Below are 27,500 nucleotides of genomic sequence, written 5' to 3' on the forward strand. Positions count from 1 at the left end.
GAGGTGAAGTTAGGTGAGGTGAGGTGAAGTGAGATTGGGTTAGGTTAACTTAGGTTAGGTTAGGTTAAGTTAGGTTAAGTTAGGTTAGGTTAAAGTTAAGGTTAGATTAGATTAGATTAGATTAGATTAGGGTTGGTTAGGTTAGGTTAGGTTAGTTAGGTTAGGTTAGATTAGGTCAGGTTTCAGAGCACTGGCCTGAATGTTGTGATGGTGGCGGGATGCTCAGGCAGTGGTACAGGTGACAGCTGCCGCCTCTTTACGTGCATCCAGATGACTCCTTTGCATTGCTGGTGTGGCTCGCCTGGTGATGAATGCGCCGGGTCTGCTCTGGGTGTGTTGCATAAAAAAGAGATTTGTTACCTGCTGCTTAACAAATACAGGCTTCGACACGTCTTAATAGCACCAGATTAAGGGAAAATATTGCATTAGATTTGAGTTTTATGTTGTGTTTTGTAGCGTTTTGTTGTGGTAGTGGTGAAGTAAGAGAAGATTAGATTATTTTTCATCATGTTAGGTTATTTTAGGTAAGCTTATATTCAGATAAGGAAGGTAATATATTCTAGTGTAGTAAGGATAGATCACGTTAAGTCTCTTTTTTTCACGTAAGAGGGGAAAACGAGAATGTGTAGACAACAATAGGGAGATTGTTTGTGTTCTTGTTAGGAGTTGTAAAGGAATGTATAGGGAGGAATAGGGAAAATAGGTTGTACTCTTGTTAGGTTGGGAAAACTGGAGAAGGGGAACATAAAAATTGAAAAAAAAAATGCCCACTTGCTTGCCACTCCCTTTGCAGGTCCGAAAGAATTACCCAAATCGCAGGGATAAATATCTTGGCTGGTTAGGTTAGGTAAGGTTAATTTAAGGTCAAATTAGGTCAAGTAATGCTGGAAAGATAAGGTAATGTTAGGATAGGTTGGTGTTGATTGATTAGATGTAGAAAAAAGTTAAAAAAAAAATCGTGGAAAAGCAAAAAAATGGAAAAGTATGAAAAATATAGAAGCTCAGTCTTTTTTGCTCCTTTGAATTAAGGTAAAGTTATGTAAAGCTAAGTTTGATCAGAGTTATTGATTTTAATTTGAGTTAGTTTAGTGTAGGTTTTGTAAATTGAAGTTAGCTTTTGTTAGATTTAGTTAAAGTGAGGTTAGTTAAAGTAAAGTTATTTAAGTCAGACTAACTTAGGATTACTTTAGATGAGGAAGTGCCTTGGTGTGATGAAGGAAGACGAAGATTAGCTAGAAGAAAAGAAGGAAAAATGAATGGAGATAACTGGGTGAAATAGGAGGAAAAACGGATGATAAGTGAGTGGGTGGAGAAGGAGGAAGAGGAAGAGAGATGAGGAGAAAATGATAGAGATAAGTAGATGGAATGGGGTAAACGTGTCAAGAGTTGAATAATTGGCCAAATAATGACAAATTTTGACTTTTTTTTTTTGCCGTCTTTAGCCTTGAGAGATTTTTATTTATTCATGAGCTGCTCCGGTGTAGCTCCTCAACACACTCGTCATTCCCAGGAGCAACTTGCCGTCTTGGTAACGCTGCTTGATTTATGAGTGGCAGTCCGTCACCATATTTCTTGCTGGGGAAAATATAATAAAACCTGGAATTTTCACGTTGTCTTATGCTTTACTGCACACACACACACACACACACACACACACACACACACACACACACACACACACACACACCACATTAAAGAACGTTATTTATTGTCTATTTAGCAAGCTATCATTCATTTTATTGATTTATTTTGATTTATTCCTTCATATTTACTCTAAGATAAAATAACAATTGCCTTCTTATGTGTTGTATTTTATCTCCTGCATCTCATCTTGGCAGTGTGTGACTGCGACACACACACACACACACACACACACACACACACACACACACACACACACACACACACACACACACACACACACACACACACACACACACACACACACACACAAGGGTCTCCTCCCGCGAGAATTAGCACGAAATAATCATGTGGAGCATTTGAGTATTTCGATGGCGAGTTTTTCTTGGAGTGGATGGCAACATGTTTACTCAAGAGGAACGGTGTGCACGTCTGTCTGTCTGTCTGTCTGTCTGTCTGTGTGTCTGTGGCGAGGCGGAAAGTGGATTGGGATGTGGCGGCTCGACTGGAGGTGCAAATCCTTTTTAGTAAATGAAATAAATTTGTGGAAGTGGTTGCATATGTTTGTCAGATTAATCATTGCTTCCTCCTCCTCTTCACCTAATAATGGCCCCGTATTTAGAAACGCTTTGCTCTCCCACCACCAGTATTTTCTAAGGCCACTGAGATAATCCGCTGGGGTCTCAAGAGTGTTTCGCCTGTTGATAATGTAGAAATCTCATTATTCTGTCATTAGAATCATTAAAACACCCTGTAAAACCACCATCAAGACGTATTTAGTTACAATTTGCTATGCCGCTACTATTTCTAAAGTCTACTGAGATAATATGCCGTGTTTTCAAGAGTGTTTTGCCTGTTGATAATGTAGAAATCTCGTTATTCTGTTACTAAAACCTTTAAAACATCCTATAAAACCTTCATCAAACCGTATTTAATTACAATCTGCTGTATTGCTGGTATTTCTAAAGCTTACTGAGATTAATTGCCTGGTTTTCAAGTGTTTGAAGTATTGATAATGTAAAAAGAAAATCGTTCTTCTGTCATTATATAAAAACACCTTTAAACCAGTGTAACTTCAAACAGACCTCCTTGAAAGCTGTCCAGGTGCGGAACAGGAGTATTTCAGATTAGGTTTCAATATTGTATAGATGTGCAGAGTTCCTGAGGGGGGTAGAGTGAATCCCAGGCAGGTGGGCTATACTGAGCTACCTGTGGATAATTACATGAATGCGAGTCCTGTCCCTTGTGAAATATTACACCTTAATTGTTATCATGATTTATAACCCGAGGCCAGGCGGAATATTTAATAAAGGCGCAGGTAAGGTACAGGTAGAAGGTTAAAATTATATAATTGTTAAGAAATACATTAGGATAACTGAGGGTGGAGGGCGGGAGGGACGTGGGGAGACATGGGGCGGGGCGCGGTGGCCAGGTAACCCTCACTACCTGTCCCGGGCTGCCGATGTGCTGTTATGCAAATGAGAAACCTTTTAGAAACCTTTCCTTACGAACCTTCTGCTTTGAGCGCCACACTCTTGGGATGGATTAAATCTTTCACGGGAGCAAAGTCTTATTTTTATGACTTTTCCTCCAGTTAAAGCGAACGTTATATTTCTGTGTCCTTCCCTGAATCCATTGCCTCAGATGGTGCATTTCTTCACTCATTTTCTATATCTAACTCCTTCAATACTGGGACACATTTTTACCTGGAGTGTTTGGTGTGATTCTCCAGTTAAAGCGAGCGTTATATTCCTGTGTCCTCTGAATCCATTGCGCAGGTGTGTTTGGTGGTGCGTTTCTTCACTCATTTCTTTTATCTAACTTCTTCAATACTGGGACACATTTTTACCTTGAGTTTTGGGTGCGATTAGACGATTTTATTTACATTAGGAACCGTCTATGGAGGTTAGCAGATTAAAGGCCAGAGTCTACACTATTTTAATCCCTCACATAAGCTGTATTGAAGCACCAAATAGTAAGCAGAGTGAATATAAGAATGCGTCATGGTGCTGAAGGGGTTAAATTTGTTTCTCTGTACGGATGTGAACTGTAATTACGTTTTCAAATAAGGGCGATGTTGGTTTGGCAGGGGAGAAAAAAAAAACCTTTGTGCACAGTTTTCCAGTCTCTATTTTCTTTTATTCGTTGTTTGATTTTGTGCATGGCTGTGTTTTAGAATTCTGGCTTTTTATGTGTGTGTGTGTGTGTGTGTGTGTGTGTGTGTGTGTGTGTGTGTGTGTGTGTGTGTGTGTGTGTGTGTGTGTGTGTGTGTGTGTGTGTGTTTTGTTTTTATATAAACAATGAAGCGGATTGTGGTGTGTGTGTGTGTGTGTGTGTGTGTGTGTGTGTGTGTGTGTGTGTGTGTGTGTGTGTGTGTGTGTGTGTGTGTGTGTGTGTGTGTGTGTGTTTGTAAATGATCAGAAAAAAATAATATGACAAGAGAAGAAAATATGAAATTCTTTAAAGATTCTCTGTTTTTTTCTTCTCCTCCTCCTCCTCCTCCTCCTCCTCCTCCTCCTCCTCCTCTTGCATTCCTCCTTATTGATTTATTTTGGTCTCTCTCCTTCACACAAGCAACAAAGAACACGAGAATAAACTAAGCGTGAAATTTAAGTGTAATGGAAAAAGTGATGCCGGCAAAACACAAACTTACTTTTACAAACTTGAAGGAAAGAAACGTAATAGAAGAAAAAGACTATTCTGGCGCCTTGCATCCCTGGACACACACACACACACACACACACACACACACACACACACACACACAGAGAGAGAGAGAGAGAGAGAGAGAGAATTTCACCTCATTCCCTTTGCACTTCCATTCTCTCTCTCTCTCTCTCTCTCTCTCTCTCTCTCTCTCTCTCTCTCTCTCTCTCTCTCTCTCTCTCTTATAATGCGCCTTTTCCTTTATGATTTTTATTCTAATTTTTCGTTTTGATATCTATAAAGATGTAAAAGAGATGGAATTAATGTATTGATAAATGAAAGGTTGAAATTTTGTACTGTATTTCTATTATTATTTTCAGTAGAAGTAGTAGTAGTAGTAGTAGTAGTAGTAGTAGTAGTAGTAGTAGTAGTAGTAATAGTAGTAATGGTAGTAATAGTAGTGTTATTGTTATTATTGTTATTATTATTATTTTCTTACTGCGGTAGGTGTCTTGTTCACCTGTTGGATTAATTAACGAGTGTGGCTGTGCCGAGCTTTTCTCACCTGACCAAAGCCGATAACACCTGACGGAATAATTTACACTCTCTCTCTCTCTCTCTCTCTCTCTCTCTCTCTCTCTCTCTCTCTCTCTCTCTCTCTCTCTCTCTCTCTCCTCAGTCCTTTCCTATTCACGTGGCTCGTTCCTTTATTCCTTCCTTTCTTTGTCCCTTTCCTTTATCTGGAATGGCTGGCTTTGTTCTCCTCCCTGATAGGCTTCGCACGATAGGCCGACACTTGTCTTTAATTAAACCTACCTGCCTCACTCACCTGAAGGGCCGGATTTCCAGTAGCGATGGCGTGGCGTTGTCTTGCACCCTCACTAAGGTCCGTATTCTTCTTATGTGTCTCACCTCCACTATTTCAAAAAGGCTTCATTTAAATTGACACGAGTTTTAAGGTGTTTTTACGGTTCTAGAGGCAGAATAATATCATTTTTACATTATGAACTGGAGGAGCTTGAAAACCCCGCTAATCATCTCCGTGGCCTTGGAAAATAGTTGTGGGTGAAAGAGGAAAGCGTTTATGAATATGGGCCTAAATCTTTATTAATATCGTTACCAGTAAGTGTTTGTCCTTCGCTTCGGAACTCTGCCGGTAAGAATCGCTCCTCCTGAAGTTTCGTTTTGTTGTTGTTCGGTTAAGTCTTCGTCAGGCGGCTCCTGGGAGTGCTGTGGGCGGTGAGTGTTGAAGAATAGTATGGTGTAGTAAACAGACTCCGTTTATGTGCATTTGTGAGACTGTAAGGAGGTCAAAAAGTGTAGAAAAGGAGAAAAGAAGGAGAAAGGGATGTGTTCAGGGCGGTAAGCGGTAATAAAAAGGACTATAGACAATAAAGACTTAATTTTATGGTAGTTATGGACGTAAGAAGACCGAGAGCTTGTAGGAAAAGGAAATACAGAAGGAGAAAGAGATGTATTTGGGTCGGTAAATGTTGAAAAAAGGACTATAAACAATATTTGAACTCACTTTATTTGGTGATGTATGGACGTAAGAAGGTCGAGAACTTGCAGAAAAGGAAGAATAGAAGGAGAAAGATGTGTTTGAGGCGGTAAACGGTAAAAAAAGGACTATGGAGAATATATAGACTCACTTTATATGGTGGTTTAGAGGCGTAAGAAGGCCGAGAACTTGTAGAAGAAAGGAAATATAGAAGGAGAAAAGAAGTGAAAGTGTTTGGGGCGATAAGCTTCAAGGGGCAGTGTAGACAATGTGTAAACTCCTTTTTATGTGCAGTTTAAAAGCGTAAAAAGTTTGAAATGTGCTAGAAAAGCGAGAGTATAGAAAGAAATAGAAGTGTTAGGGTGATAAGCATTGCAGGACGGTAGAGACAATATATAGACTACCTTTCTGTGCTGGTCTAGGAAAGTTTTATTCAGAAAGATCGAAAAAGTAGAAAGAGTAGGAGGAGAAAGAGAGATAGAATAGAAGAGTAGGTTTAGTGTCGTCTGGGTGTCTTTTTCCATGCTTTTCTCTCCTTTTTATTACTTTTCCATTTTCTTTACAGCTTCACGCTTTCTCCTCTCTAGAAATAAGGAGAGGATCAGAGTGGAGTGTGTATCTTAGCTGGCTGTGTGTCGTCTCCAATGCTCCTCTCCACTATAACTTTTCTATGCTCCTCACACACAGTCTCACACTCTCACTTCAACATTCCACCCACACCTTCACCTGTCCACACACACACACACACACACACACACACACACACACACACACACACACACACCACGTTCCTTTCATTCCACTAAGAAAACACTCAACTTACACTATCCCGCTATCCTCTTTGCGCTCTTCACATGTACTTTCCTCGCTTCCCAACTCCTTTCCTTCCCTCAGGTATCTCAACATTTTTCTCTCTCCTTCTCGCGGTGCCTTTCTTTTCTGGCGAGCGGTGGTAAGGTGCAGGCGAGGGCGGCGTTATATGACAGCTCCGTTGATTGCCTTCGAGTTCCTGGTCCGAATGTAATTACCTTAGCGCGATTGGTTTATTAAATGAGGGACACGGTATGGTTGGCGAGCAGTGATGATTAAGGTAGATTAAGGCTAAGGTTCGTATGGATTACAGTGCCGTCAGAAGGGGCTTTGCTGAGCTATAAATTCGCGGCGTGAATGGCTTCTTTGACAGGGGGAGATAGCCGGCCAGTAGCAAGGTTAATGGAATCCACTTAGGCGGCGCTACAGGCTGATGGGCACAACGACGCACGGCCCACTCATCGACACCTACGTGAGTTACCGCCGCGCAGACAGGAAGTGAGCGGGAATTACACCTTCTTGTTGTTTGCTGCCCCGGGCCACTCCCCTCCCGTGCCTCGCTCCCTCGCCTTGAACTTGTGTATACTGGCGGTGTGGGCGTGTACGTGAGAGCGTGTACACACACACTCACACACACACACACACACACACACACACACACACACACACACACACACACACACACACACACACACACACACACACACATGCCTAGACCTTCCCAGACATACAACAAAAGAAAAGGAAAAAGGAAGACATTTCCCGTGTAAACGTGTAGCCATCACAAGGAACACGCCTCTGCCCTAATCTATGGAGAGGCGGGGGAGGCAAAGGAGGGGAAAAAGGGCTCTCTTGACGCACCTTCCACGACGGTTCCGGAAGAGCATTATAAAAACAAGTAACAGGGTCGGCGAGCACCGCGTCTCCCCGACTCCTTAACTCCCCGACCAACACTCCCACCGACTCACCGCCTCCCTCCCACGGCCGGTCTTCAGCGCCTCGCCCTCCCGCCGGGACTGTAGGGTCGGGGAAAATGCTAATGCTGTGCTAGGAATGCTGAGAGAAAGAGAAGGCGGCGGCAGAATGAGTATATGGTAAGAAGCAGGAAAAGGAGCAAGAGGGGGGAGAATGTAGATGGGTTGCGTAAACTGTACATTTTTCCGAGTCTTAAAGGGGGAAAAATTACAAAGGTAGGGAGCAAATGAAGTGTGTAGGAGGTGGAGCAGGAGGAATGTTCGCTGCTCGTTGGAACTTGAGGACGTCGTGATAGGGAAAAGTCCTGCTGTGTTTGTTCTTGTGTCTGGTGGTGGTGGTGGTGGTGGTGGTGTGGTTTCTTCACCTTCCACGGAGTTTTGGGAGTCTGGAGACGACGCGAGGTTTTTGTCATTTGAGTTTACGTGAAAATATTATCCTGTGTGTGTGTGTGTGTGTGTGTGTGTGTGTGTGTGTGTGTGTGTGTGTATATACGTATTACTCATAACCTGAGCTATTTCGTAACGTTTTCTCTCGTATACTTAGTCATTATGTACCTTTTAGTTAATGTAGTTCATTTATCGCCTCTCTTTTATTATTTTCCTTCTTTTTTTTTTTTGTCTTCTTTTACGTCTAGTTTCTTAAATTTATAGGAATCAAGAACGGTACCTCCTTTAGTGTGTGTGTCTGTCTGTGTGTGTGTGTGTGTGTGTGTGTGTGTGTGTGTGTGTGTGTGTGTGTGTGCGCGTCGGTGAATGAAAAGCAATACAAATTTTCGGGGCGTGTCTGGCTAACGTCAAGCGAGTGGCGATAACCAGAGGAACACGTATGATCGGCGCACCAATAACCAGCCCCTGTAAACACAACCAGCGCTCACGATTCTGTTTGACTTGTACCCACCAAACCGCAGCCGCCGGTCAGAGTTACGCAAGACTCACGAGCGACACATTTTTTTCTCGCGGTTTATACCAAGACGGACTAATGAACCTAACGAACCAGAGGCGTAAGCAAATACCCGTCAGTGAATGTAATTATACGTGAAGGGGAATGTTCCTTGTGGTTTAGGCATGAAGAAACGATGAGTGGTACGCGAAGACGAATTGCATTTAACGAAGTGGAAGCGTAAACCAATAACAGTTCACGGAAGTTGTCGCCCCGTGAAGGAAATTGAAATTGAAAGTGTAATACAAACAGCTCGTCCTCAAAATAATCAAATCAAGATTGCTTCTCCTCTTTTTTTTTTTTTCTATCTAGACGCAAGATTCAATCACCCAACACTGCTGAGACACCCACTCACACACACACACACACACACACACACACACACACACACACACACACACACACACACACACACACACACACACACACACACACACACACACACACACACACACACACACACACACACACACACACACACACACACACACACGGTAGCTCAGTGGTTAGAGCGCTGGCTTCACAAGCCAGTGGACCGGGTTCGATTCCCCGGCCGGGCGGAGATATTTGGGTGTGTCTCCTTTCACGTGTAGCCCCTGTTCACCTAACAGTGAGTAGATACGGGATGTAAATCGAAGAGCTGTGACCTTGTTGTCCCGGTGTGTGGTGTGTGCCTGGTCTCAGGCCTATCCGAAGATCGGAAATAATGAGCTCTGAACTCGTTCCGTAGGGTAACGTCTGGCTGTCTCGTCAGAGACTGCAGCAGATCAAACAGTGAAACACACACACACACACACACACACACACACACACACACACACTCACTCTCTCTCTCTCTCTCTCTCTCTCTCTCTCTCTCTCTCTCTCTCTCTCTCTCTCTCTCTCGTAGCTACATTTGTTACATATTTCTAATACATATGTATAGTACGAGAACCTCTCTCTCTCTCTCTCTCTCTCTCTCTCTCTCTCTCTCTCTCTCTCTCTCTCTCTCTCTCTCTCTCTCTCTCTCTCTCTCTCTCTCTCTCTCTCTCTCTCTCTCTCTCTCTCTCTCCCCACCACTTCAATCACATCTTACACTCATCTCCAGCGTAACTAGAAATGTCGATCAATATTTACTTTACACTCCTACGTACCGTACATACTCACCTTACAAGCCTCGTGTATACCTTATTAACTCCAGCGGGACACTCCACCCTAGACGGCCTGGACCAGACGTAGCAGGTGGCAGAGAGCGGTGATTGAGTCCAGGTGTGTTGAGCGGGTAAGGGAGCACCAGGTATCAGTGGCGTTGGTCTACCTGCTACGGGCTTGACAGTGTCCTTATCGGCGCTCCTGAGGCGATGAAGGGCCTGTGTCTCGGTGTAGGGAACGTAAAAGGTGTGCAGACGCCTCCTAGATTACTAATTAGGCAGGTTGATAATGGTAGTAGTGGTAGTGATGGTGGTGATGGTGGTGGTGGTGGTAGTAGAGTGAGGGTGGGAGGGAGAGTGGGGTAGTGGGTAAAGGGAGAAGAGAGAGAGAGAGAGAGAGAGAGAGAGAGAGAGAGAGAGAGAGAGAGAGAGAGAGAGAGAGAGAGAGAGAGAGAGAGAGAGAGAGAAGAGAACAACAAAACACAGTGGTAGCAACACACAACAACACACACAAACACACACAGACACACACACACACACACACACACACACACACACACACACACACACACACACACACACACACACACACACACACACACACACACACACACACAAAGAAAGTAATAAAAGTAATATAAACATATGATACACATACACATACACTCAGACAGACAGACAGACAGACAGACAGACTAGACAAGGTCAGTACAAGAAAGAAAAAAAATAAGCTCTCCAGACAAAAAGTTATGAAATAAAGCGAAGAGAAAGGGAAGCACGCCCTGGGGAAGATGATAAAAAGGAAAACGACTTAAGGAGTTTTGAGGCTGGGAACTAAAAATGAAACGAGGTGAATTCTTGTGAGAAAAGACGAAACCTTATTCTTTAGAGGAGCACATCACATGACAAGCTGTAGTTTTTATTCATCTTCTTCAACCTTAGGCAAGAATTTTACTTCTCTCTGACTTTCCATTATATCTCCTTTACCTTACTATCTTCTCTTTCCCTTTCCATTACCCATTTCTTAGCATTAATTCAGGTCTTTTATAATTCTCTTTCCCTCCCTCCTTGTCAACCTTAGGCAAGACTTTCGCTTCTCTTTTACTTTCCTTTATATCTCCTTTTACCTTTTTGACTTCTCTCTTTCTCTTTCCATTAACCATTTCTGTTTCTTAGCATGAATTCATGTCTTCTAATTCTCTTTCCCTCCCCCTTCACTGACCTCTATTTCTCTTACCCTTTCCAGTATCCATTTCTCTTTCTCAGGATTAATTCATGGTTTTTTATTCTCTTCCCTTTCCTCTTCCTTTTCTCCCATTTCCTTTTCTAGATCTTACTTTTTGTCTCTTTTATTTTTATTTTACAAACCTCTTCTTCTTTCTTTTACTTATTCCCAATTTTCTTCCTATATATTACTTTTTGTTTCCTTTCTTCCATAAACCTCTTCACCTCTCCCTTCCAATACATATTTCTCTTTCTTTTTCTAACTTTTCGTCTCTTTTTACTTTACAAACCTCTCTTCTCTTTTGCTTTCCCTTCTTCTTATTTCTCTTTCACATCATTACTTATTTCACTTCTCCTTTCTATTACAAACTTCTTTTTTTCCTTTTTCATTCTCCCCTTTGTTAAATTTTCCTCTTGGGTTTATTTACATCATGAGCCAGTTACTTTACAAACCTCTTCTCTTTCCCTTTTCCTTTCTCTCTTTTATTTTTCTCGTCTTTACAAATGTCTCCTCTTTTCCCTTTCTCTTCCTCCAATTTGTCTTTATTTTTTCTTAGTTCTCGTGCTCTTTACTTTACGAACTCCTTTTCCCTTGTTTAAATGTTAATTGTGTCTCTAAACTTTAACGGTAGACGGAGGAAACTTTCTCTCTCTCTCTCTCTCTCTCTCTCTCTCTCTCTCTCTCTCTCTCTCTCTCTCTCTCTCTCTCTCTCTCTCTCTCTCTCTCGTCAGTCACTTTCATTGGCTCCGTAACTTTACTGTCCAAAGCGAGTTGATTTGCAGCGAGTGTCTCTTTTTACATTGAAGTGTCTGGATTGAATTACCGTCGTGCCTTTAATTAATCCAGCTGGTTTCTCAAGACCGAGGGAGGCAAGCAGGAATCATAAAAAGTTATCCAGTTGACGCGTTGAATTATTCTGATGGGAGAGTTACTTGTATGTATGTGTGTGCGTGTGTGCCAACTTGAATCTTGACGTGGTTCATTTATTACTCTCTCTCTCTCTCTCTCTCTCTCTCTCTCTCTCTCTCTCTCTCTCTCTCTCTCTGTCTCCCCACGGTCCCAGGTGTCAGAAGCGCCTCAGCTTATCCATACGAGGAGGAAAGTCAAGCTCTAAAATCAGCTGCTTAATTGAGAAAAGTATCTTAAGGTTTGGGAGGCGATAAGGTACCGGTTTAAAGGACGAATGGCAAAGGTGTGTCTTCCATATATAGTTTTTCTCTCAAATGGAAAGGAAACGAAGTGGTGGAGAGAGAGAGAGAGAGAGAGAGAGAGAGAGAGAGAGAGAGAGAGAGAGAGGCGGAGTAGCAGCAATTGTCAAGGTAGTTCAGATTTAATGCGTTACGGAAAGTTGCTGAGGTGGCGGAGTTGTTAGTGGAGCCCTCGTGCACCGCCAGTTACGCTCGGGAAGCCTTGAAACGATCCTGGATGAGTTACGGAAATTGCTAGATTAAAATGGGTTCCGGCAGTGGGTCAGCGGTGGGCCTTTGAGAGCAGAGCAGCCAGGCGCAGTGGGTTATGGGTCGTGGGAGTGCAGGGAGAGGAACAGTCAGTGGTGGTAGGAGGATTATTGTTATCTTTTATCTTTTGTCTTTATCTTCAGGTCTGTATTCTGAAACACTTCCAATCTTTAAAGGGCTCTGGTTGGAGTGACACGGGTTTTTAAAGGTGTTTTTATGTTTTTTTAGTAGTTTTAACTGTTTTTTTACATTATTAACCAGAGAGAGAGAGAGAGAGAGAGAGAGAGAGAGAGAGAGCAAGGAATAATTCAGTCTCATCCCGACCTTTCTCATACACCTACACACGTGCACACCTACATACGTACACACCTCTCGAGCCAGACTCACACACACACACACACACACACACACACACACACACACACACACACACACACACACACACACACACACACACACACACACACACACACGGCCGTAAGTCTTCCCGTTAAGGCAGTTTGTTAATTGATTCTTCTTTTTTCAGGCAGATTAAAGAGGCCACAAGTTTCACAATACACTCTTAAATCCCTCCAGCCAGTCCGCCAGTTTTCAGGGGGATAAAATTGGCACATCACAAAGGCTTCAGCTGCCCAGTGTACGGGGAGATTCAGCGATTTATTACGTTGATAAGGAAGTTTAGGTCATTCGTTAAACTTTCTCAATCTTTCAGTTCGTTATCTCGAGTATGGAAGTTACTGGGGGTGAGGAAAGATATGGGAGAGAGGTAGAGGAGGGAGTGGTGATGGTGAGAGTGAAAGAGCTGGAACTCAAGAGGGAGAGGTTTATGAGGTGCTTAAGCAAGGAAAAAACGACCGCAAAAAGTAGGAAAATATGAGAAAAAGTCGTGAAATATGTGTGCTCTTCACGGTTATTCTCGTTCCTTCATTATATCCTTCCATTTCCCGTCCTCTCATTCTATAGGACGTGTCGAACTTCCTCCTCGTCTTCCTCCTCCTCTTCTTATTCGTCCTCCTTTTCCTGCTCCTCCGCTTCCTTCGTGGTTTTTTTTTCTTATTTCTTCCTCATTTTCCTCGCGGCCGTCACAAAGCACCTCGCCAGTCATTTTCTTTCCTTCATATTCCACGTTCTCTTCTTCAAATTATTTCCTAACTGTGTAATAATCCCTGAATGTCTTCCTCCTCTTTTTTGATATTCTACGATTTTTCTGCCTCCACATTCTTTCGTCCCCTCGCCTCCGCCGCCTCCGTGTTTCCTCATTACATAATTCTTTCTCTTAATCCTCCCAAACGCTTCCTTCTTAATTTCTTTTACTTCTTATCTCCAAATTTTCAAGCGTGTTTTTTCGTCTTGGTCCGGCAGTGTTTCCCGCCCCTCTTGTTCTACGCTGTCCCATCCCTCCTCATTTTATTTCTTATCTTCCCCTCTAGTCAAGGAACCTGATACTTGCTGATCTAGAGATACCTGGCCTGAGCAGCGAAACGGAGCTCACAACACCTTTCCCGTGCAGGTGTGGTTGGGAGAGCGTTGCCTTGTCTGCCCCCAGTCCTTCACCTAAGTTTTGTTTTCTGCGTCCTAAGTTAGTGTATTTTTTCTCCTATCTCTTGCTGTGGAATGCTGATTGAAGTGTGTATTCTCTTGTAAGATGGAGTTCCTTAAGATTGGAGTCCTATCGTGTTTATTTTCTGGTCATGGAATCTTGGATCGTGTGGGGAATGGAGACTCGAGTGAAGTATTAATTTTGTGACGCCCATGAGAAAGGTATTGAATTCTAGACAGGGGAAGGATTGGAATATTTATTGAAGTATTCATTTTTCGGGGTCGTAAGAAATATATTCAGTTCTGGACGGTGTAAAAATGTAAATTCGAATATTGTATTGTGATAAGTTGGTGGAATGTGTCTGTGCAAGAAGAGGAAGGCCTTGTGGAGGATAGAAGACTGTACGAGACTGAACGTGCATAGTTTCCACTCAGATGTATTAGTGTAGACAGTCCGCGTTGGTGTCCAGGTTAAAAGAAATCAAATTAATCCTTTCACTGTTAATCTTTTCCCTTAATCATCTATAAGTTTTTTAGGACTTGTTTTTATATGAGCTAAATAATGTCCTTTTGTGGCTTTCCAAGATAACATTAACCTCACATCCTTTCCTTCTCCATTTCCACCCAAACAATTCATTACAATAGTCTCGGTGTTGACATAAGATGAGTACAGCAATAAAAGGGTCAGTACCTTCAAAAACCTTCCGAAATTTGACAAATGAGCGAGTAACTTCACAACTAACCACTGGCCAGATCGTCCCTTGCATTAGTGATTCTCAGAGCACACACCATCCCGCCGGGCCCAGCAGTGGTTGTGTACTTATCGAGTTAAATATGAGGTTTATGATTTTTTTGCCCACCCTTTCCTTCATTAACAAAGCACCGCACGAATTAACAAAGAGAAAACACTAGTGGACTGCAGTCACTTCCAACAATGCGCAGTAGTAAGACAGGTGAGCATAAAGGTGGTAGAGAAACCTTCCTGATTTAGCCAAGGTTTGCTCTGTCCTCTTAATACTTTCAACAATAGTGAAGACTGTGGCCATTAATCTTCTGATCTCCATAGACCCTTCGTAATATCAATAAAATGGTCTAATCGTGCATGATCTCCATACACCCTTCCTAATATCAATAAAATGGTCTAATCGTGCACAAATCTCAAGGAAAAAAAAATGTGTCCCAGTATTGAAGGGTTAACAAAGCACCGCATGAATCAGTAAAGAAAAACACTGGTGGACCGCAGTCACTTCCAACAATGTGTAATGGTAAGACGGGTGAGTGTAAGTGGTAGAGAAACCTTCGTGATTCAGCCAAGGTCTCTCTTCTAACAATAGTAATACGTCAGGTGAGAGAAGAAAAGACGCAGATAAAAGAGCGAAAAGAAGAAATAATTAAAATAGCTTGCAAAAAACACTCATAGAACTGCAGAATTTATAACTGTAATAAATTCACGAGTGAGGAGAGAGAAGACCTGGGAAAAAATTAGGAGAATTATCGGTGCTTGTTGAGACAATCTTGTGGCGCCGCTATTATGTGTTGGACTCTCAGCCATAAGTTAGTAGTAAGTTTGATCTCTCCCCCCCGCGACACACACATATTCTTGAAATATTACAAGTTTTCTACAGTTTTCTACATTATCAACAGGTAAAAGTCTGGGAATACACGTGCTTTTGAAGAATATTTTTACTGTTCTAGTGGCAGAAAAACAACATTTCTACATTATCAACAAGAAAGTCTGAAAATACACGAGTTTTGAGGACATTCTTGCAGTTCTAGTGGCAAATAAGATTCGTACATTAATAACATGAGAAAAATCTGGGAATACACGTGTTTTTTAAGAATATTTTTACTGTTCTAGTGGCAGATAAACAAATTTCTACATTATCAACAGGGAAAAAATCTGAAAATACACGAATTTTAGTGATATTCTTATTGTTCTAGTGGCAAATAGATAATATTCCTACATTATTAACAGATAACAAAAACAATCTTGAAAACCTGGTTAATTATCTCTAGCCTTTGAAAACAGTGGTGATGGTAGAACAGAACCTTTCGGAATACCGGTCTGCTGTTGCTACCTGGGTTTTGATTGCCAGGTGAACCCGCTGAAGCACCTGTACTCATTAGCGGACACATGCACCTGTCCCCTTCCTTCACCTGTAACGCCCTCGGTGGGAAAGAAATTAACCTGTCTTTTATGGTATATGTGTTGACTGCTGTTTGTTCGTTTGTGTGTTTACGTGGGTTTATCTAACTTTTATTTGTGGTTCAATTATCAAACACACACACACACACACACACACACACACACACACACACACACACACACACACACACACACACACACACACACACACACATACACAGCATAATTGCATATTTTCACATCGAAATTATTAAGAATTGTCTTTTTTCTCTGAGTTTTCATATTATACGTATTTCTCATTTCATTTCGTCTCTTTTATTTTATCTATTTTTTTTCATGTTAGAAGTGTAATATTGTGTGTGTGTGTGTGTGTGAGAGAGAGAGAGAGAGAGAGAGAGAGAGAGAGAGAGAGAGAGAGAGAAAAGTGCAGGAAATGAGAGAATATTAACGCTGCTGGATTTTTGTGAACTCTTAACGTGACAAACTTAGACTGGCAAAGGAATGAAAAGGAAAAAATGAAGAAATAAATGAACGCCTCAGATGTCACGGAAAACAAAAAAAAAATATTAGAGAATAGAGATGAAGAACACACACACACACACACACACACACACACACACACACACACACACACACACCACTAAAAATAAACACAACAAAAACCTGACACGGAAATATGAGAAAAACAAAACCACGTGACTCTCCCTCTCTCATTCGGGGAGAGAGGGAGAGGGGATAGCTGGTCTGGTGGGGGAGGAAGGAAGAGATGGGAGAGAGGTAATGGCGCGCGACAGACCCTTGACCTGCTGTACCCTCCACGTCACCCCTCCACAATGGCACTAATCACTCCCGCTCCTCCCCCAGGCTTATATAGGTGGCACGGGCATGATAGCAGCCAATCAGCGCTCAGATATCCCTCTAACCAGCCAATAGGAGACGCTGATGTAATGTGTAAGAGTCTTGTTTATGGAGAGTTTATCGTGGCTGTATCGGGCATCGTTAACGTCTGCTGCGAGAGATATCCATGTTATTATGTATTGTGTGATGGCTAGATGCGTGGATGTGTGTGTGTGTGTGTGTGTGTGTGTGTGTGTGTGTGTGTGTGTGTGTGTTTCTCTTTCTATTCTCTTCTCTCTTCTCTCTTTCTCTTCTCTCTCTCTCTCTCTCTCTCTCTCTCTCTCTCTCTCTCTCTCTCTCTCTCTCTCTCTCTCTCTCTCTCTCTCTCTCTCTCTCTACATCACACTCAGATTTGTCGATATGAAATGCAGAATGTGTTTTGTTATCTCTCTCTCTCTCTCTCTCTCTCTCTCTCTCTCTCTCTCTCTCTCTCTCTCTCTCTCTCTCTCTCTCTCTCTCGCCCACCCACCAAGCCACTTTTCTCCTTTCCCTCGTGTCCTTCTCCCTCGTCATCTCCCTCCTTTCCTCTCCCCTCCCTCCCTCTCTCTCCCTCTCCCTCCCTCTTTCTCCCTCCTCCACACCCCAAGTTCTCTCCTTTCCCTTCCTTCCTGTCCAAGTCCCCCTCTTCATCCATCCATCTTCCTTTATCAATATTATGCACTTCTTATACTCCTCCCTATTCCCTTCCTCCTCCTCCCATCTCCCTTCTCTCTCTCTTCCTCTTCTTCCTGTTCCGTTTAGATTCTTTCCTTTCTTTCCTTCCTTCCATTTTTTTTTCTTGTCTTTCTTCTCCCTTCTCTCTCTTTCTCTTCCTCTTCTTCCTGTTCCGTTTAGATTCCTTCCCTCCTTTCTTTCCTTCCTTCCATTTTTTCTTTTCTTTCTTCTTTTCTTTCTTTATTCCTGCCTTAACGTCTCAGATAAGAGCGAAACGAAGTATTTTATCAGGAAAGCGCATATTTTCACGTAGATTAATATCATTGCAGTTCGTGGGCGTTCAAGTCTCCGCCACGAGTATGGTAATGCGCTAAAAATCATAAGGTGCAGACGGAGAAAATGTCCAAGCAGTGATAGAGTGATGAGTTTGTTTAGGGTGTTCTGAGACAGTGCGCCGCGTCTACACTTCTCTCCAGAGGCTTGTGTTGAAGTTGTGTAGGTTTGTAAGTGTTTTTTGTGCGGTTTCAGTTACACATTAACACGATTTCTAGGTTGTTATTTAAAGGGGATAGTCTTGTCGACCTAGCTTATTATCTCGATGTGTGAACAGAGTGGTTTTTTTTATGGTTTCAATGACAAGTTAACATGATTTTCTACATTATTAACAGAAGAAAACAGTGTTGCGTACCTAGCTAATCATCTGGTGGTGAGTGAGCAAAGCGTTCCTGAATGTGGAGTTTCATAATGCAAAAATGTTACGCAGAATGTCTGGCGGAGTGGCGTTCTTCAAGTGTGTAGTGAGCCGCCAGTCTCCTCTCGCAAATTCATGGCTCATCCGCACGTCTCTCCTCGTGTGTTGGATTCATTTTGCTATTTACATTTTAATTTGCTGCCCGAATAAATCCTTCCCGCCTCGATCGGACCCTCGTAGCAGTACAGCGGCTGGTCGAGTTATCGCGCACACGTTGTAAATACTCCCGCCACATGGTGTTTCGTATGCAAATGAGATCCTCCGCCAAAAAAACTAGTTCCCCTCGTGCACTATTTTCGTCCGTGATCGCAGGCGGCTCCGAGACGGTTCAAAATATTAGTTTAAGATGCTATGTATTTTTGGGAGGGTTTGACTCATCATCCTGACCCCACCTGTGGATTATTAATACCTGGCGGGCCTTATTGGGGGAAGAAGTGCGGGCAGGTTAAGTTTGCATGGTCATTTCTTAAGTCCTCGTTGCCATTTGGAGATTTCGGCGAAATTTGTGGTTATCGATCTTCGTTTCCCAGAGAGAGAGAGAGAGAGAGAGTACACCTCCTAAAATGTATAATTGGATTGCAATTTAGTTCATCGTGGCGAATCTTGATACCGAACTTTATTTTTCTATTCCCACCTGTGAAATAAAACTTGATCCGTGGACTGGTTTGCCGCGGCGTGGATCCTGTGTGTGTGTATGTGTGTGTGCGTGTGTGAGATGGACTCAGCACAGCGGTGAAAGATTCCTAAATGAGTGTGTTGTGCAGCCACTCACCGAATCCCCTTTTGAGGCACGAGACCATTTGAAGCTTCATAAGTCTTGGAAGCTTCACCTCCAGACTGACATGAAAATAAGCTAACTGAAAGCTTCATGACCTGACCTACTGAGGCACTGACTGACTGGTTATATTTACTTGGGCTTACTAACAGACAAGCCCGTTGATCAACTGACTAACTGCGGAGTTGACAAGACGCTGGACTGAGTAACTGACAGGCCGGATAACTAACCCGCTGGCTGGCTGGGCGGGGGTGACTGACGCCTAGTGAGGTTGATTCATAATTAATGTGGCCGCTGTTGTTAACGAGACGTGGCAGGGCGCGCCGAGCATGCCGCGGCGCTGCGTCCCGGGGCGGCCCCGCCTCCTCCCGTTAACAACAGACACAGTGACACTCGGAGGAAGTCACAGGAAGAATGGCCACCTGTTCGGCCTCTCTGGTAAACAAAGCCACCCTGAACAACGCCCATAGAGCACACCAGCCAGGCGCGGCGCAAAGTAAACAAACAAACAGCCTGGCAGGACCCGGCCCGCGGCACCACCACCGCACCGCCACCGCACCATGTGCACCACCACACCGCCATTACACCACCACGCCACCACGCACCGCCACGCACCACCGCCGCGCCGCCACGCACCGGGAAAGATGGTGCAGTTATTCCTTTTTTCATGGTCGTGAACTAATTGTTCATAAAATCGCGCTTGACTTACGAGACAAGCTCACGCGAGTCAGGTGTGGGCGCAGGTCGGCGGGAGCAGGTGTTGGAGATTTATATGCAGCGCCCGCCACTACAGTAATCCTGAGCGTGCTGCCAATAAAATAAATTAATAATGCTGCATTATATTTACATTGGTAAGCTGATTAGATTGAACTAACGAGATGATGGCCTCCCATGATACCACCACTGATTAGCGCCGCTCGGCTCGCCCGTCAATAACACTCTTTACTCATTATACCGTACTATACTTATCCATCTTGTTTTCTAAAAGTGTTTTTCTGTACCATTTATAATGAGGCAACTCAGAGTGAGTTTTTTTTTCATTTTCTGAGAGATATTACATGAATTTTTGAAAATTAAACAGCAACGCAATTAGAAAAAAAGAAATCGCCTTTTCCTCCTCTGAGTCCCTGAGGTGTCAGTGTGACCCGCTGCAAAAAGTATCGCAGGGCGGCCTGGCCATATAAGGAATACATATTATGTGATGCCCTTTACTGTCGGCGTGGTGTGAGTGGCAACAGCACAGACCAGCTGCGAAATTAGGAGAGAAAATTATGAGTTGCGCAGGTGAAGGCACGTTCCCGTAACTTTCCTCGTCAACATTACCACCTTATTGAGGAAGAGGAAGAGGAAGAGGAGGAGGAAGAGGACGCCCCGAAGCCCCGCGGCCGTGGGTGTGGAAGATAAATAACTCATGATAACATTGAGCCAAAGACGTCAAGGAGGGGAACCTATAAACAGTTTACTTCGAAGTCAAACCTGTCTGGAGTGGGAGGCTGCGACGTCTCAGGCAAAGGAATGTAGTACCGAGGCCTGTCGTGCGTGCCCTCACATGAATCCCGCCCCAGCCAGCACCCCGAGCCCCGCGACGCTGTGTCTAGCTTCCCCTCTGCGTGTCATCGTCTTACAGCATTGCTCGCGTTGAATTTGGCAAGTATCAGCGTCGTCTATCTGGGGAATGTGACTTGGGAGCGCCGCCGCTGGGCCTAACAGGGTGTAGTTGCCTCTCGTGCCCTTAGTTTGTCCGCTGCGTGTCTAGGGCCTCCCACGTGGGCCGTCCCCTCATGCTGCTCTCGCCCAGCACTCCGCCACACTCTCCAGCATTGCTAAGCAGGTGAAGGCAGTGTGAGGATGCTGGTGGCGGCCACACGGGAACCCTAAGCTGACCGCACCTCCTCGTTTTAATCCCACAACTTGTAAATTTGCAGCAATTACACACAGCCAGCCACACACACACACACACACACACACACACACACACACACACACGGTTTAAAGAAAGATAAGCGAAGAAAAAAACGTTTTACTGCCTCGCTAAGAAATCAGAGACGTCGTAAACGAAATATATATATACGGAAAGGCTATTCATTAATACCTCGACGGTCGGAAAACGTAAAGGCTGTGTTGCGACGCGAGGGAGGCGTCTGTCAGGGGATCAACGTGTGTGTCAGGGAGTAGCGGCGACTTCACTCCTCCTCCCATGCTCTTCCTATCCCCAGTGAGGCTCTTCATGTGTCTCCCACGCGAGCAGCGGAGCCTAGGAGGGCGCGTCCGGGTCGGAGAGTTGTTTTTGCCGCGAGTGAGTTGGGTGGCCGCCCACTGACGGTGACTTAGTTATGATCATGCGCGATTTTGTTGTGTGGCGGCGCCCCGCAGGTGTGGCGGCCAGGTATGGGTTATTGCATTGTGTGTTGTGCACCTCGTATGTCTCTCGATAAGCGGGTGATTTGTGGCGTGTATAAAGGTGAATATTTCAACTAGCCCTACGATAATTGTATTTAGCATGGTGTGTTTTGGGTATCAGCAACTACGTGCCGTTTAGTATCTATTGTTCAGAGAGAGAGAGAGAGAGAGAGAGAAGAGCTTGTCTCATTCACTTGTCTCCTTCATTCACAAAGTTGATCTGGCCGCGCTGTACCTACAAGTATGCTAAACAGCGCTACGCCACGCCCCGCACACCCACGCTAGGCCCTGACCAAGCCACAGGAAGGGCGGGAGTCAACTGAGCAAGTCAAGAATTTGAGAGATGGACGTAACTTGATCGACTTGGTTCGTTTGAGGCGATGGTGAGGGCGGCGGGTGGGAGTGAGGGAAGAGGGGGTTGGGGGCGAACAAGGCAGGTGTGCTGACAGGTAAACAGTGAGAGGGGAGAGGCAAGGAGTGGCCGGAAAGGACGGACAAATATATGAATGCGTAAGAGGTGATCGTGACAGGTGGATGTACGAGTGGTCCCAAAAATGTATTGACGGACGAACCTCTGAATGGGACGGAATGGAGTGAGTGATGGAGGGTTGAGTAAAATAGAGGAAAAAATATACGCAGACTTTCAGAAACAAGAACATTTACATAAAGAAATGCCATCGTACCGTCTGTCTCAAGGTATTACTGGAATAAATGACATTGTAACGAAATCGTATTAGAGAACAAAGGGATGGGATGCCATACAAAATGATATTAGATTATCTTTTTCCGTCTTTTTTCTTCTTCTTCTTCTTCTTCCCGACTTTCTTTGTGCCATCCTCCTTCCCTTATTTCCCTCTTCATTCATTCATTCCTTCACCATTCCCTCATTCCATTCATCTCCCTCATCTACTGACGATATACTTTCCTCACCCCAATCCTTTTTCTTCACCTTTATTCTTTCCTCCATTCTTGCACTGTTAGATTTTCCTTACCACCTCCATCCCTTCATCCCTTCATCTCCCTCTTTTTCTCTTTCTCCTCCCTCATCTAGTGACAACATACTTTCCTCACTTCACCTCTTTTTCTTCACCTTTATTCTTACACTGGTACATTTTCCTTTGCCGCTTCATCCTTTACACATTCCTTTCATCTCCTTCTTTTTATCATTTTCCTCCGTTATCTAGTGACATATTTTCCTCACCTATTCTTTATCTCCATCCTTACACCACTATGTTTTCTTCCTTACCCCTTCATTCTTCATTTCCTTCTTTTTCTCTCATATCCCTCCCTCATTTATTGACGTATTTTCCTCACCTCACTTCACCTCCGTTTCCTCACCTATTCTTTATCTCCAGCCTTGCACGAGTTACAATTCTTTCCTCGATTTCTTACCAATATTAAGTCTGTTTTTCTTTCCCAATCACGTCCAGCACTCACTAATCAATCTTCTCTTTCTTTCAGGCAACTCCACGACAACAAGCTGCACACAATCGAGCAGGGAGCGTTCCAGGATCTGCACAAACTGGAAAGACTGTAAGTACCACCTGCCGCTGCGTTGAGGCCTTGGAGAGAGGGACGAGTGGGGAAAGGCTGCGATAAGTGACGGACAGAGGGTGGAGGGATGCTTGGGCTGACTGATGGAAGGGAAGGAGTAAATGGTACGCTTAATGGTGAGCGGGAGGAGATAGGAGATAGCAGAGGGACAGGAGAGGAATGGAGACGGTGAAGGTGAGAATGTAAAAGTAAATGGGAAGGGTAATGGAGTTTAGGAGAAAGGGATAATTGTATTTGGCCGGGTGAAGAAATGCAATAAAGTACTGGAGGGTGTTGCGATGTCGCCCCAACACTAACTGGACTGGAATGTTCCCCTGGTGAGCTTAATTCGATATTGTCTTGTGGATGGGCGAGTGTCTGAAGTTTTTTTTCTTTTTTTTTTTTTTGGTTACGCGTGTATTTAATTTTTTTGCTACTCTTTTTTTTACTCGTTGATTTAGTTGTATTACTCATAATTGCACGAAGGTCTAGTTTCGCTCCTTGTTTACATGTAGCTTTCGTTTCGTTACTTATTTAACTTTTATTTTCAGTTTTTCTTACTCTTGTATACATGTAGATTGAGTCTTATTACATTGTTTACACGTTGATTTAATTTTCTAACTCAATTTACGAATGGATTTAATTTCCTCGCTTTTCTTTAACATATTCATTTCTATTATTCTATTCACACTTTCCCCTAGCGAGTCCTTGCACACTTCACTATTACTGTCGTTGCTATCGCTTCCGCCAGACAGGAAGTAGTGCAGGAGTTCCTCAGGGTTGCGATTCCAGCTTGTTGAGTCTTCTACGTTGACTTTTTTGTGTGGATTAGACAGGAAAGGGCCAAGGATAGACTGTTCCAAGACTGGGAGCTGGATAGTAGAGGCTCCCGGTCGGTGTTTGGTGCGCTGGAAACAAAGATCCACAGACTTTTCAATCGCTAGGGACTGAATAAGGGAGGCTGAGGGAATGTTCATTGATAGAGACTTAATAGCAGAGGCCCAAAAGAGTTTACCAATGGAACGGGATGTTTTATGAGAGGACATGGCAGAAAAATAAGTTGAAATGGGTAAGTAAAGGTGAATGAATGAGTAAAGAAATCAATATAAATGAATAGATACATGAATATAGAAAAAAGAAAAATTTGTCCCGAAACGTCAGAAATGCATGAGAAATAAGGATTTTTATAGTGGCTTTTCTTCAACCTGTACGTCTGACGCTTTGGCGGATCCACACTCAACCAAGAAAAAGAATCGTATATACATGAAACAGGGTCACTTAATTCTTTCCACCTCCCTCAGTGAATTGTAAAGATTGAGGGTGAGAATGCAAAAAAGACTCAAGAGAATGCAATCATGAAGGTGTTTTAAAAGGAACCAGTTAAAGACAAGATAAATACAGGGTAGAAAAGGACCTCTCAATCAATTTACCTTCTCTCTCTCTGTCCTGGAAAGATCGAAAACGGAGAAACTCAAGATAAGGTTAATTTCCATATGTTAATCAGTCTTGCGCTCCTCCTCCTCACGTCACATTAGTTAACTTTTTACCTCTCCTTCAGACTTGATCTATTTGACCCTCGCCCTGTGTGAGACCATATTCTGAAACACTCCTTGCTCCACCTCCACTACTTTTAGACTCCAGATGAAGGATACACGGGTTTTGAATGGCACTTGCTATGGATCTGGGGACAAAATGCTAAGATTTCTACTTTATTAATCTCTTTAGTGCCATGACGCGTTTCCACATTCATTCTGGTTATTAAATGGTGGTTTTATACTACTTTTAGACTCCAGATGAAGGATACACGGGTTTTGAATGGCACTTGCTATGGATCTGGGGACAAAATGCTAAGATTTCTACTCTATTAATCTCTTTAGTGCCATGACGCGTTTCCACATTCATTCTGGTTATTAAATGGTGGTTTTATACTACTTTTAGACAGATGAAGGATACTGGTGCACTTGCTATGGATCTGGGGACCAAATGCTAAGGTTTTTACGTTCAGTACCATGACGCGTTTCCATATTCATTTTGGTTACTAACTGGTGATTTTGTACAGCTTCAGAAACTCATGTGTGGATTAAAATAGTGAAGACTTGATCATTAATCTTCTGACCTCCATAGACCTCTTCAGGTAAAAATGTGTTCCACTACTGAAGGAGTTAAGAAAAGAAACGCACTCAGAAATCTGGCTAATCTTATACGTTGCTTCTGGAAACAGTCTTGGTGAGAGGGCAAAGCGTTGAATACTGATCATTATGCAGTGGAAGTGTTAGTGTGTTCTCAACCTGTACTCCACTCACTTACACTCACACTGTCCACTTAATCAATCTCCATCTAGCGAAATCCTTATGTATTTTTTTTTTTTTTATTAGGGAAAAACTATCCAAGGGCAGCAAAAACGATTAACCCCTTCAGTACCGTGACGCGTTTCCACATTCCTTCTGGTTACTATTCGGTGATTTTATACAGCTTCCTAATGTCAATGAAATGGTCTAATCGTACACAAATCTGAAAGTAAAAATGTTTCCTATAGTGTTGAAAGGGTTAAACAAAGAGACTCACTTAGAAGCCAGTCCCTCAACAAGGCCGAAAAAGTTAGCCAAAAGATTACCTATTCCACCATTTACGCTTATCTTCCTGCATCTATCTATTACTTACCTCTCTTCATGGGTTCAGATTCCCTTGATTGCATGCTTTAAGGGATCCAGGGATGAGTAAGGGGATCGAGGCGTGTGGAGGTGGTCAGGAAGGCAGGGCAAGGAGGGCGGGGGCGGCCAGGGACGTTCAGGGTGATGTTCAGGAAGGTGATTCAAGTCTTTCCTCTTCATTTACTTTCCTGAGGTCTGGTTTCTCGTCAGGTACATCTCAGGGCCTCCAGGTCACCTCGTAAGGGAGAGAGGGCCATCAAGAGAAGGTCCCTGCGTTCCCTACTTGGTGAAAAGGCGAGAAAACTTAACACACACACACACACACTCTCTCTCTCTCTCTCTCTCTCTCTCTCTCTCTCTCTCTCTCTCTCTCTCTCTCTCTCTCTCTCTCTCTCTCTCTCTCTCTCTCTCTCTCTCTCTCTCTCTCTCTCTCTCTCTCTCTCTCTCTCTCTCTCTCTCTCTCTCTCTCTCTCTCTCTCTCTCTCTCTCTCGCCAAGACAAATGCATAGCCCTTATATATTTAACAAGCACATTCTTTTACGTTCAGTCTATTCATTTTGTTACGTCAGTTTTATTCAATGAGCATAAACCAATGAGCCTTGTGAGGGATGAGGCGAGATGCTGATTAGGAGATACGGAGATGAAGATGCACAGCGCTGGTACACGCGGAGATAATTGCCAGGTGCAGGTAGAAGGTTTATTGTGTGGCGGATCTGTGTGTGTGTTATGTTGGTCTCGGGATTAGATTCAGATGAGCCGATACGGAAATGGAGATATGCGCAGTACGAATGAGGGTAATTTTCTGCTGGTTTACAGGTAGCTGGCTGGGACTGGATTGTCGTGGTAGTGGTGGTGGTGGAGGTGGAGGGTGAAAGCAGTCCTCCCATTCCCCTTCTGCTTTCCAGGAAGTGCCAAGGACCGCTGTGTCTGGAATTACTAGATGTCTCGAGGCGAAAAAAAAAAAAAGAAGAAAAATGTATTGCGCAGTCTACGGAGAAAAATATATTAGTTGTTGTATAGACAGGAAATAAATGCACTTGATATCATACTAAGAATATAGTTAGCGTACTGAAAAGATGTATTAGAAGCTTACAGGCAAAACAAAAAAGAAGAAATGATATTATACCAGAAATATAGTTAGTTTACTGAAAAGATGTATTAGAAAACTTACAGGTAAAATACAGTAGACAGGTTTCGTTCAGAGTTTTATCTTGAAATAGTCCTTCGTGATGAATACTGCCTAACAGATCTTATCTAAAATCTTATCTCACCTGAAATATACCAACTTAATGCATCACAGTTACATATATTTGAGAGAAGTCTTTAGTGGCTGTGGGGTTGTGGAGGAGGAGACTCTACTGATTGGGGAACTTCTAAAAAAAACATGAGGGAAAATAAATACTGAGAAATAAATTAAATACTCGGGAAACGTAGAGAAAACACATGAGGTAGGCAACATAGAAGATAGAGCGAACCACCTGCAAAGAAATAGAAAGAGAGAGAAACTAAGTAGATTGGGGAGACGCTAACTCAATGGGGAACTCCTAAAACCATGAGAGAAAAAGTAATGCTGAGAAACAAATGCAATACTCGGGAAACGTAGAGAAAACACATAAGGTAGGTAACACAGACGATACAGTGAAGCACCTCGACAGAAATAGAAAGAAACTAAGTAGATTGGTGGGACTACCTCAATGGGGAACTCCTAAAAACATGAGAGAAGGTAAATGCTGAGAAATAAATGCAATATTCTAAAAACGTAAGGAAAGCACATAAGGCAACTAACACAGACGATACAATGAACCACCTGCACAGAAACAGAAACTGAAA

General features: G+C 43.3%; 1 protein-coding gene across 1 annotated transcript in view; it reads left to right on the forward strand.

Moving 5' to 3' along the window:
* The window catches only part of LOC123508487 (protein slit-like), a 339,938-nt gene that overhangs the window by 251,247 nt on the left and 61,191 nt on the right, over window positions 1–27,500 (forward strand). The window contains 1 exon segment of the mRNA XM_045262247.1: window positions 22,948–23,019. Within this exon segment, the coding sequence (XP_045118182.1) occupies window positions 22,948–23,019 (72 nt within the window).

Source organism: Portunus trituberculatus, chromosome 24 (assembly GCF_017591435.1).
Source record: "Portunus trituberculatus isolate SZX2019 chromosome 24, ASM1759143v1, whole genome shotgun sequence".
Classification (NCBI taxonomy): Eukaryota; Metazoa; Arthropoda; class Malacostraca; order Decapoda; family Portunidae; genus Portunus; species Portunus trituberculatus.